The sequence below is a fragment of the Taudactylus pleione genome, unplaced genomic scaffold (genome assembly GCF_031769625.1).
Source record: "Taudactylus pleione unplaced genomic scaffold, aTauple2 ptg000201l, whole genome shotgun sequence".
Lineage (NCBI taxonomy): Eukaryota > Metazoa > Chordata > Amphibia > Anura > Myobatrachidae > Taudactylus > Taudactylus pleione.
The window spans coordinates 30684736-30697434 of record NW_028284603.1 but is presented as its reverse complement, the minus strand read 5'-3'; the positions used below and the strand labels follow the sequence as shown (position 1 = coordinate 30697434).

General features: G+C 49.4%; 1 protein-coding gene across 1 annotated transcript in view; it reads left to right on the top strand.

The window, feature by feature from the left end:
* The window catches only part of INTS7 (integrator complex subunit 7), a 90919-nt gene that overhangs the window by 52655 nt on the left and 25565 nt on the right, over nt 1-12699 (top strand). The window contains exon 17 of the mRNA XM_088477311.1: nt 9063-9195. Within this exon, the coding sequence (XP_088333437.1) occupies nt 9063-9195 (133 nt within the window). The remainder of the gene's footprint in view (nt 1-9062; nt 9196-12699) is intronic.

Here is a 12699-nt window from a genome sequence, read left to right as displayed (position 1 = left end):
GCAATTGTCTAAATCCCACTGCACTAATGGCGGATACCGGACGCACGTCTAACACCAACATAGCAGTCAAGACCTCAGTTATACGTTTTGCTTCAGGATGACTGCTTCATCCTCCTCGCTAAGGACTGTTGGAGGGTCAATTGTTTAGTAAAAGTAGTGGTGTTCCTACTTCCTCTCTGGGATGATGAACGACTCCCAGCAGCAGCAACAGCAGCAGCGGCAGCAGGAGGCGTAGCAATGCAGGATCCTCCGGAGGAATCCGGGATTGGAGAGTCAGTCATGCCAGTGACATGGCCTGCAGGACTACTTACGATCCTGACTAAGGAGGAAATTGACGAGGAGGGAGTTGACGGTGTGGTTTGCAGGCGCTTGGATACAACAGGACAACGGGATTTAGGTGTCCCTGGACTGCTTACGGTCTTAGCCAAAGTTTCTGAACTTGACAGTAACTTATTATGAACGCGCTGCAGGTGACGTATAAGGGAGGATGTTCCTAGGTGGTTAACGTCCCTACCCCTACTTATTCCACCTTTACATAAGGTACATATGGCAAGACAGTTGTTGTCCGGATTTGGATAGAAATATTGCCAGACCAAAGAGGTGGAATGTTTGGTCTTCTGCCCAGGCATGACCGTGATGGGCTTTTTCATCTTACGGACAACAACTGTCTCCCCGGGAGCCTGATTTAAACAAACCACATCACCATCAGAATCCTCCTCGCCAACTTCCTCCTCAGCGCCAGCTACACCAGTATCCTCATCCTGTTGTACTTCAACAGTGACATCTTCAATTTGCATATCAGCAAGTGGACTGTGGGTGCTCCTTTCAGCACTTGCAGGGGGCGTGCAAATGGTGGAAAGAGCCACCTCTTCCCGTCCAGTGCTGGGAAGGTCAGGCATCGCAACCACCACCACACTTGGACTCTCCTTGGGGATTTGTGATATCTTCTTAGAAAGCACAGTTCTTCGCTGTGCTTTTGCCAGCTTAACTCTTTTGATTTTTTTAGTGGGAGGAGGGCTTCCATCGTCATGTGAAGCTGAACCACTAGTCATGAACATACTAGGGATCGACCTTAGCCGTTCCTTGCCACTCCGTGTCGTAAATGGCATATTGGCAAGTTTACGTTTCTCTTCAGATGATTTAAATGTTTTTTTCAACGTCATTTTCCTGAACTTTGTCATTTGGGATTGTATGTGCCCTCTACTATGACATTGGGCATCGGCCTTGGCAGACGACGTTGATGGCATGTTATCGTCTATGTCATGACTAGTGGCAGCAGCTTCAGCACTAGGAGGAAGTGGTTCTTGATCTTTCTCTATTTTATTTTTATCGGAGAAAGTAGTGGACACAGCCCCTATTAACAACAGCAGCACAGCACAACACAGCCAGCCCCTATGGACTTTGAAGTAGTGGACAACAGCAGCACTACACTACACTACACAGCCCAGCCAGCCCTAGCTCCCACCCTCCCTCTTCACTGTCCACAGCCGAGTGAGAAAATGGCGCCGACGCAGGTACCTTATATAGGATCCAAAACCCGCGAGACTCGGAAGGCGGGATGATGACGTTTTGCCTCGATTTCAGATCCGAGTCAGGCGGGAAAAGTCGAGCCTGACTCGGATCGGGGGGGCTCGGATTTCAGAAATCCGAACCCGCTCACCCCTAGAGATTACATTGCTGATCGTTAACAGAGGGACAGAGCCCTCAAATTCGCACAACATCGGGATGGTTAGTAGGCATATAAAATGCCCAAAAATTTCTGTGTATGGTCATGAAAGTGTTTGAGTATTCACCCATATCTTATTTACTAGCTGGGATACCTGGCATTGCCCAGGTTTAAGACTGGACTCTGAAGTACACCTGCAGCCTTTATTTGTTTACATTGTCCTCGTCTATAACCTCATTCCATTAATCCTGAAAGGACCCCACTGCTTGCTAACAGGCATGCAAACAGTGGCATAACTACTGTGGGTGAAAAAGGTGCGGCTGCTATGGTAGCCAAGCTGTCTGTGTGGCCCGCCGCTCCACCTGCACCCAGTCACCCATTCAAGGTGGGGTCGGTCCAGTCAGGGCCGTCTTGATGTCAGCGATGTTGATTTGGTGCCGGGCTGCCAGCTGATTACACCTGGAGCACCAACAGGCAGACATGGAGAGAGAGCACTGCCCCAAATCCACACCTGCTGGCTGCTGATGGCACACAAGGGGAGGCGAGAGGCTGCTGGATGGACACAAGGAGGTGAGTTGCTGGGGGAGGCATAATGTGTAAGGGGCACTACTATTGTGTGAAATAATGGCGTTCCCGCCAAACTGCAGGCAGGGGGGTGCCAGCAGGGAGCCTCTGCATGCGCCAAAGGTGCGAGTTGAAAAGGGGCGTGACCAGTCACAGAGGGGGCGTCCTTGTGACACGCCTACAATTTGTCACACTTGGAGTCGTGCCCAGCACTTGCGGAGGTGCTGGGCTTCCCCCAAGTTCTCCCCTCATGGTGAATAGATGCTGTGCCCTTGCACACCGCGTCTATTCACCGGCGGTGATCGTTCACCGCAACTTTTCCCACCTGCGGGACACTGCAGGCCGCAAGTGGGGTAGGCTCAGGGCAGGCTATTTTAGCTAGGCACCCCTAAAAGGGCAGAGCTCATTTTGCCTTTTTAAATCGGTCAGGGCGCAGCGCTCCGCTAAAACAGCCTAGCAGGAACACTAAAATGTGTTATATGGGGCACTACTACTATGTGGCATAATCTGTAAAGGGCATTACTGTGTGGTGTAATGTGTAAGGGGCATTACGGTGTAGTGTAAGGGGCATTACTGTGTGGCATAATGTATAAGGGGCACTACTACCTTGTAGCATTATGTGTATAAGGGGTATTATTGTGTGGCATAACCTGAATGGGCTCTGTGTGGGGGCAAATGTATGTGTTTGTTTTTTGTTTTGTTTTTTACTCTGGCCTTTTAAGATCTTGCTATGTGGCCCACAAAGTTCTAGCTATGCCTTGCATGCAAACACAGAGGTCTGACTAATATATATGGTGACCTTAAAATGGACTAACTTTGGAATTAACATTAGCTTGCATGAGTCAAAAAGTTTGCTCGGACTGTGAGGTTAAAAGGATACTTTTCTAACTTTCACACAGGTTTTTGGCAGACTGTCAATTTCCAATGGCCTCCAAATGCCTAATGTGTGTGTCTCTGGAGATTGCTGGTAACATACTCTGCATACAGTCTCTCTTTCTACTTCAGGGTCCATAGGGGGTCCACAGGGTTGACCTTGGGGTATAGGTTGGGAACCAAATCCGGGCACCACGCAGTTAAAGCTTTTAGCTCCCAGGATGCACTGGGTCCACTCTCCCTATAACCCCACCCCCAAGCCAGAGGCACCTCAGTTTAAGTTGGTGCCCGGCCGGAGTCGGGTCACCGTTAGCGCAGGGGGAGCTGATTAGCAGCCCCTAAGCTTATTTTATTTTTTTAGGGACAAAGTTTTTTCATGGACTTTGGACTCTTCAGAGCGGCAGCGTCGGACTGTCCATAGGACGTCTAAGCTGCCGCTCCGTCACCCCGCTGGCGCTGAGACGCCAGTACAGATCTGGGGATCTCAGCGGGACCCCAGAGTCTGTACTAGCCGGACTCTGCGGGCGCCCAGGACTGCTGCCGGATCCACGGGGAGCAGGTAAGGTCGCGGATCACCGCTTGCGGTGATCCGCGCATTTCAAATGCAGTCCTGTGCCTCCGGTCTCAGGGGACAGACCGGAGGCGCCGGCAGTGGCGGCGGGCCCCCCATACCCCGTGTGTCCACTAGACCACCAGGGACTTAACGATCGGTGCAGGGAGCCGGCGTCCCGGGGGTTAATAGCCGGCCAGGGGAGGCAGCCTTCCCTGTTACAGCGGCTCCTCCCCTCAGCTCAGCGCGCCTTTCAGTATCCATAGTCTGGCGTCGCTGAGCTGCTTCCTCCGCGGGCCGCGCTTCCTCTGAGGTCTCCAGCGGCCATTTTATCTCTGTGGTGCAGCAGAAATCTCTCAGGATGGCAGTAAGTCCAGTCCCCCTGCGTACCTCACCATCAGGTCAGTGTACACAGCGCTGTAGCCTTCCCAGACACTGAATCTGGGCAGTTGAATGCAGTGTAATAGTGCAGTATATTATATGACATGTTTATGTATATATGTATATATCTGCATTGTATGTGACTTATGCTAGTGCTGACTGTACTTTATTCTCTCACCTGTCAGTGTATATCTATCCCTTTTCTTTATCTGCCCTAATACAGCTGTACTTAGGGTGGTTCTGAGACCTCACATTTATATACTTGTTAATATTTGTGTGGTTTGTCACATACTGTTGCGTGCTGCACGTTGCCATATTTTAGATGGAACTGTGTGTTGCATACGCTGAAAATGGGTCCCTGCAGCTATTTTTGGCATCAGTCAGGACCAGTATAGTGCTGCTTAATATTTCCGCCAAGATGGGTCAGATATGTCTGACCAGGAGATAGAGCGTTATACTGCACCCATTTTTACTATCCTGCAAGTCATGTGCTGCAGGTGTTAGTGCGGAGGATTTGACTCATAAAGGGTTCTGTATGTGGCGTCATCTGGTGCCGGCCTCTTTCACGACCCCCTTGGGCGGTTTGTTTTCTCGGGATCCTCTCAATTGCGGATCGCCGGGCGGGCCCCATTGTTGTACCTCACTTGGGGTTACTTCACCATACTGCCCTTTTCATCTCAGGGTATCTCGCAGCTTCTTGCACTCTTCCCCTGTGACACAGACTACCGCTCCCTGCAGGGGTTTTTTGCAGTATATGAATTCCCCCTGGTGCCACAATAGTCTGTCATTCCCCTTGCAGGGATTACCACAACAGCCACCCTGGGTGGATGTCGTTTTCTACGAAACGCTAATTGGCGTGGTTGACGCCCTGTGGTTACTTCCCAGTTGGCTCTGCCGTGAACTGGGTACTGTTCGGGGCTCTTTCCCTCTTACACGGGGGGAAGCCTATTTCAGGTATTATTATCCCTGCTTTAGGGCTGGTAGCAGGTCCATTCTGGTTAGAGTGAATGTTGACCTGCACCTGTATCATACACCCTCAGTATTGCGTGCCTTCGGGTTACCTGTTGCTGACTAGCGGGTGGATCGCATAGCGGGACTCTGGCTGTTGCCAGATAGGAGGTGTTACAACAGTGTTTGGCCTCCTGTCCCAAATTCCCTGAGGGTCATCACGAGCCCCTCCTGGGGGGGATGGGCGTGTTACTCGTCTGATTACAGACGTTACTACGCCTCCCATTCCTGCGTGGTCGGATTCTTCGGATCCGTAGGTGGTAACTCTGCCTGAAATCAGTATACTTGCTTTCGGGAGTTGTTACCCATCCTACCATGGCTATAGCATGGTTGGTTAATACTATTGCATATTGGGTTGATGCATTTGTAACGTTTTTTCCCCTCCAACACGTCGGGGGTTCAAATGTATTTGGTCGCTCATGTAATATATGCAGTTGTCAGAGGTGGACATGCCTATATTGGATACCAGTCTCCTAACTTTCAGAGTTCCGGCTGCGACTGTATCCTCCGTAATACCCTATGGCTGCGCTCTGAGAATGCAGAGGTGCAGATACCATCTTTAGGGTTGATATTGTTTGGTCCTGACCTTGACAAGATTGTAGTAACATTGGCAGTATTACTAACGACAAGTTTACCGCTTTCAGCTATGCACACTACAAGGCCTCAGACTAAGTCTGTTAAGTCTTTTTTGTCCTCTCGGTCAGCCTAAAGGTCTGTTTCTTCGTAGACTGTCGGCATCTACAAGGGCCGACATATCCAGTACCGAGCAGGCCTGGACTGCCAGCCGATCCTGCTTCTGAACCTACGGATATCTCTTCAGTCTGACGGGACAGGCCTACAACTGGGAGATACCGATTTTCTCAGTTCGCCCGGTATTAGTGTCAAGTTGCCGCGGCTACGTGGGTAGGAGGGTACGCCCTCTTTACAAGGGCCTTACAGATCCAGAAAGCTATGCAGTTGTTGCGGTAAGCGGAGCTAATTGGGCCATCCCCACTATCTCAGTGAGGGACTGGTTGTTCTGTTTTCTTTCTGGTGCGGTGGCTGAATGGTCCTCTTTGGCCTGTTCTCTGTCTCAATTCCCTGAACCAGTTCCTAAAGCTACCTGGGCTCAGGAGGAAATCCCTATGCTCCATCATACGATGTTTGGAACCTGGGGACTTTAGGGTATCACTGGATATACAGGACGCGTGCCTACGGGTACTTACAGAGACCTTTCCTCAGCATGGGCTGAGGTTTGCTGTATCACAGCAACACTTACAATTTTTCGGGCTCTGCCTGTTGGGACTGTCCTCAGCCCCACAGGGGTTTACCAGCGTTTTGGATTTTCTGACAGTTCTTCTGTTCAGTATATCCCAATGCTCCTGTACCTGGACGGCCTCCTGCTCTTAGCGGGATCACCGGGGTACTTTACGGCCAGGTCAGGATGACTGTGGCTTCTTCAGGGTGCAGACGTTTAATCAACGGGGAAAAAGTCCTCCCTGCATCCCTCTCTGGGTATTCTTCATCTAGGATCCCTGCTGGATTCTCAGAATCTGAGAATTCTTCTGGCGTAAGACGGAATCTCCTCTCTTCCATTAGGAGTACATGGTTGTCTGCGCAGTCGACAGATGTCTTTACACTCTGGGATGCATGGTGGAATGGGCTCAGTTCCATTCCAGGCCTTTCCATAATTGGCTCATCTCCAGATGGAATGAGTTTTTTCTGTCGGATAACTGTTCAAACGATGATGCTCTCTCCGGAGGCAAGTCGGTCCCTGTCCGGGTGGCTATGGCCATCTCGTCCAGGGTTTTCTTTGCTAGGGACAGTGTCTGGACCGAATCCTTTTCAGTGCAGTTGGACGTCTGTCGATTCCACCCTGTCAATTAACTTACTCTGGCATAACTCTTGTTTCCCGGTGAACCTGAAAAGGTTCAGTCCGACAGGGTCAGGACAGTGGCTTCCTTTTTAGCAACACTGTTCGTTGGGTGGCAATGACAGGTATGTCACATATTCGGACATAGTCCGAGGGTCTCCTCCCGACCATCTCGGCAGCGTTCATTTCAGGAGCTCTCCATTGGGAAGCGGGAGTCCTCAGCCGTCACGACGTGCATCCCGGGGACTAGTCTCTTCCCTTCCCCAAGAGAGGTTTCATCTCCTGGTGAGCAGGGGGGGCCCCCCTGAGGTGACCCTCATGGCCTTCTGACTTTATCACACTAGGGTGTTACAGTTCAGCTCTGGGGATTCTGAAGCAAACTTCAGCGACTCTTTGTCGGTGAAGTGGTCCTTCCACTTTGTGTACCTGTGTTCTCCGGTCTCCCTTCTTCCTCGAGGTCTTTGGAAGTGTTTTCAATCGAGACGGAGATGCTTTCCTGCTGGTGGCTCCTGATTGCCCCAGATGTCAGGGGTACTTGGATCTTCGGAGTCTCTACATCGATACTCCATCCCTGATGCTTCACTGCCCGGACCTGTTGTCTCAGGGTCCTTGGTTTTGCCTTGGACCTGGGTCGTTTGTCTTTGACTGTGTCCTTACAGTGGTCTTACGGCTTCCCTGGCTTTGTCATCGTTGGAATGATTAGAGCACATGGATCAGCTTTTGCTGGGACCTACCACAAACTGTGGCAGCCATAAATCTTATGGTATTGTACCTGTCGATATAATCCTCCGGTGTCCAGGATTTCCAGATATTCTGGCATTCCTTCCGGCTGGCTTGGGTTTCACACTTGGCCTGGTCTTCCTGACAGTGCGGATCTCTACACTGTCAGTATGGTTAAGATATGGAATTGCTTCACTCTGGTATCCAGTTCATCCTTTGGAGTGTTTTCTTGATTATGCCTCCATTTGTCCTCCCTAGGGACTCCTTGGGAGTAAGTAGTGGTTCTTCGTTACCTCCGGGGACAGTCAATGGAACCGCTGGTTGTGATAGCCATTACATGGTCTATTGCTTAGGCTCTCTCTTTCTCTCAGGGTGTTTATATCAACCAGGAGAGTGTCTGAATTGGGAGCGTTCTCATGTGGCTCCCTCTTCTGGAGGGCATCATGTCAGGGTGGGAGTTGCTCTCGCCCTGTGTTTCTTCTTAGTGGTTTTCAGGTTCCATATTATTCTGGAACTTATGGTACGGCCATTCTGTCCCCAGTCCTCTCGGCTGGTGTGGCCTCATTGACTGTGGTCTGGCCTCTTTGGATTTATGTGATCCGTTCAGGTTCCTTACGGAAATCGGACTCCTTATTGGTGGTCTGAGATTTCTGGTTTTCACAGGAAAGGATGGCCGGCCTATAACCAAATGTTGACTTGGATGGCCTCGTAGGTCTTCCTCAGGGGCCTACCCATGGGTAGGCCTTCCTGTTGTTGATGCTTGTTTTTTCTCGGGCCATGTGACCCTCGTGTGCGGCTCGCTGTGGCGCCTCGGCTGTTTTGCCTTACTAGGTGGCCACGTGGTCTTCTGTCCACACCTTTTTAAGGTTCTAGGCATTGGTTTCCTTTGCCTCTCAGGATGCTTCCTTTTTGGCGACGGATTCTCCTCTCAGCACAGGAGCGTCCCCACCCTTGGTTGAACTGCTTTGGGACATCCCCAAGGTCAACCCTGTGGACCCCCTATGGACCCTGAAGTAGAAAACAAGAGATATGGTAAGAACTTACCTTTGTTATCTCTGTTTCTACGAAGTCCATAGGGTCCACAGGGCGCCCGCCCTGACGCACCTGGCTTCATATGGGCTGTGTGGCTGGTCACCGGTTTTCCGTCTCCCATTTCGGTGAGTATGGTTATTGAGTGTTCCAGTTTTCTCTCTCTTTTTCTCTCCTCCTCCGGCCTTTGGCTACTTACAAACTGAGGTGCCTCTGGCTTGGGGGTGGGGTTATAGGGAGAGTGGACCCAGTGCATCCTGGGAGCTAAAAGCTTTAACTGCGTGGTGCCCGGATTTGGTTCCCAACCTATACCCCAAGGTCAACCCTGTGGACCCTATGGACTTCGTAGAAACAGAGATAACAAAGGTAAGTTCTTACCATATCTCTTGTTTTATTATTATTTTTGTGTTAATCTTCAGTTTTCAGGAATGCGGTTTCACTGGCTCCATACCAGCAGACAGCGAGTACGAGCGCAGGATGATGTCAGTCTTCAGTCAAGTTCTGGAGGAAGTGGAACTATTGGGCAGAAAGAACCCACCAGTTTCTTACTTGGTAAGGAGAGAATATGAACGTTAACTAGAACGCTAACTATTCTTACAATTCTTCCATACTTCCTTGGAACTACATATAAGAGCCAACACTAACATCACATTGCTGTTCTGGCATGAACCCAGATTCAAGCCAGCGTAACCAGAAAAAGATACTGAGGCAGTTACACTCAGAAGCAAGTGGTTGAAGGTGTCCATAAAGGCAGCCTATTGTTAAAAATTACTTTTTCCTCTACAATTTTGGAGATCAGAACAGTGCGCAGTTGACCACTGCAGGTGAGGAGTACCTGATAGCCGACAGCACCAACAGCAAAGGTCAGCAATGGAAGGTTACTGATAGTAAATTAAATCCCAAGACAGAATGTAAAGCGGGGTATCCACTAGATGATTAAGTTGAACGATTATCGTTCAATCGTTTGCACAGCGTTTGCAAAAGTGTCTGAAGTGCCCGCTGGTCAACCTGATGATATCGTCAGGTTCAGCATGTTTCCAGATGATTGATGACCCTGCACAGAATGTCTGCTCGTTCAGTGCAGGCTCATCACACGGCTGACAGACGGAACGATTACAATGTTGTAATTGTGCAGTCGTTTTCAGATCTTGTAGTGGATACCCGCCTTAACCCCCTCAACAGAGTGGCAGTGTGAGACCAATCTGTCACAAGCATCACTGAAGAGAAGTCCTAGAGCCTGATTCAGCAAGGAACGCAGTTGCTAATACGCACGCAGTTGACCAATTGTTGCATACTGCGCAGGCGTATGCATCGCAATGTGTGTGCGCGAACTAGCCACCGCGATCGGGATTGCAATCGCAGTGACTACGCAGACCCATTGCAGAGTGATTGACAGGAACTACCGTTTGGGGGTGGTCGGCCGAGTGCAGGCGTGCAAGTGCATTTGAACGCCGTTGCAGGGACGTGCAGTAATTATCCACTGCGATGCCCTACGCAGCCTGAGGCTTGATAACATGCTTGGAAGTTAGCAATTTCTAAGTAATGCTAGGGCTTGTGCAAGTGTGCTTAAGGCGGCGATGGTACTCGATTGTACTGATGGTTTTGCAGTCTTGCTAAACATTACGGATGTGTGTAAGGTAAAGTGGGCGTCCTTATGTAGTGCAGCGGCAGTTGAACTGCGTGCATATTCGCTATTGCATTTGCAGTTGCGTTCCATAGTGAATCAGGCCCCTAATCCAGTTGGTGGTGAGCTCAATACGGAGATTAGACATCAGTGTGTAGCTGCGATTATGACTCTGCCCCTTTTTCTACATATGAAGGAGTATGTACACATTGAAGGGACGATTTGTCAGGTGTCAATCTATAGTCTGTGAATAGTTTGACAAATAGACTAGCAAAGTATGAGCAAAAATAGAATTTTTGATACTCGCCCTTAAATCCGTTTCTCTTACTCCATCTGGGGAACACTGTAAACCATTAGGTGTAGTGGTTGCTGTTCAAGGCAGTGGCAGAACTCCCGGAGGCAGTGGAGTCCTTGGCCTCTGGGTGCCAGTGTCAGTGGGGCACCAGGGAGCAGGCCAGGTGACAGAGAGGGCACAAGAGGCATACTAGAATAGTTAGGTAATGTGATTTACTGTTAACCTTAACATTGCCTTTGTGGACAAAAACATTTCATGGAGACGTGCATAGAAAGGATTTATAGTCACTTCCTCCACTGGCTGAATGGATTTTCTCAGGTGCACTTGGCGTTATTGCCTTTGGTGTTTAGACATGCACCGCGCAGTGGACATAGGGCTTGATTCAGAGATAGACACCAATTTAGTAGCCACTGTGTCTTTGTACGCTGCGCCATGCAAAATTAGGCAAAAACTGCAGGAGGCGTCTTAAGTAAAAAAGATGCCCCCTGCCGGCTACTCTGATCATCTGTTGCCTCCTAAAATGCAACATCTGATGAACTGCGTCAACATCGGACGTCTGAGTAATCTTCTGGTTACTCCGGCAAAATCATGCTGCCAGTGATGCTACGCCCTTTGGCAATCCCAGAAAACAGGGCTGACACCCCACCTTTTTTCTGGAACACTCCGTCGCTGCCCCCAAAAGCCAGCAGTTCGTCAATGATGCTGCGGTTTTTAGGCTACTGCAACCAGCATTGCAGGACCTGATCTACGGCTCCTGTGAACTCACAGTTCATTAAACATTGGAGATTCAGGGAAATATCAGGTTTACGGAAATCTCTAAATCAGGCCATTAGAGCACAGGTTCTCAAACTTTGGGCCTGATTCAGACCCGCTCGCAAGCGGGTCGATGTTGGCCCAGTGCGCATGCGCACGACGGACCCAGCTCCGTCGTGCGCATGCACGATACCCGGATAGTGACGCCTAAGCCGTCGCTATGGGTCTCGTACCAAAGGGGGCGTGCTGTCGATGGTGAGTGACAGCACGCCCCCTTTGGTGGGCGTGCCGGGGGCATGGCTACCCAGACGGAGGCGCTCCTATGGGAACGAGATGAAAGCACTCCAGGGCTTGCGGGAACGAGACACTACCACAAGGGTCTCCTCGCAAGCCCAATGGTCGCGATGGTCTTGACCATCGCGATTATCTTTTTGACCGCTCGCTATAGCTGTTGGGTGGCCAGGAGGCTGCTCTAAAAAAAAGTGAAGGACGGCCCTGATTCAGAGCGAGCGCTCTGTCAGAGCGTCCGGCTCTGAATCAGGGCCTCTGTCCTCAGGACCCCAAATGGTGCATGTTTTCCAGGTCTCCTCAAAAGAGAAATATATAGCTCCACCTGTGGAACCTTTAAAATGTCAGTGAGTAATGAATACACCTGTGCACCTGGAAAATGTGGCCTGTGTTGGGGTCCCGAGGACCGACTTTGAGAACCACTGCCTTAGAGGATACCTGGGCAGGTCAGATTACCTCCACCTGTACCCTTGTGTATTTTCCAAAACATTACTTCTGATGATTAAATTGAATGTTAATTTGGTCCAGTGTCCCTTTTATATATCTGTTGTCTCTGGATTAACCTAACCACAGTTTGCATGGGTTCCTCCTAATTATACCCAGCCATATATTAATCTTGTTTAATTAGTGTCTTCCAAACATCTGAATTAACTGTGCTACTAAACAGGTCAATATTGTAATGTATCATAAATCTGGACTAAACCGAGTAATAATCAATTGAAGAAAGAATTGATTTTCATTTAAAAAAAATTTTTTTTTACGATGTATTTAGCACCACAGGAAGGACCCTAAAGTGAAATATATATATTATTAAGTGTTCACTGTCTGCACTAAATGTATTTGGCCCCTGTCTTCCTTTGATTTTTTTTTAGCTAAAGCTCTTGCGTTCTCATAGTAAGTAGGTAGATATAAATAACCAGTGTGACAACCCCCTCCTTGTACCTCCCCCCATGTGTGACGGTAAGGCCGAACCATTGTTTTGTCATGTGAGGAAGTGATTGCTGTTTCTATTTATTTTTTTCTTGTTAACGTACTAATAGTAAGTATAAGATACCAGAAAAGTAAGATATAGGATATATAATAAGAGACGTCTTCT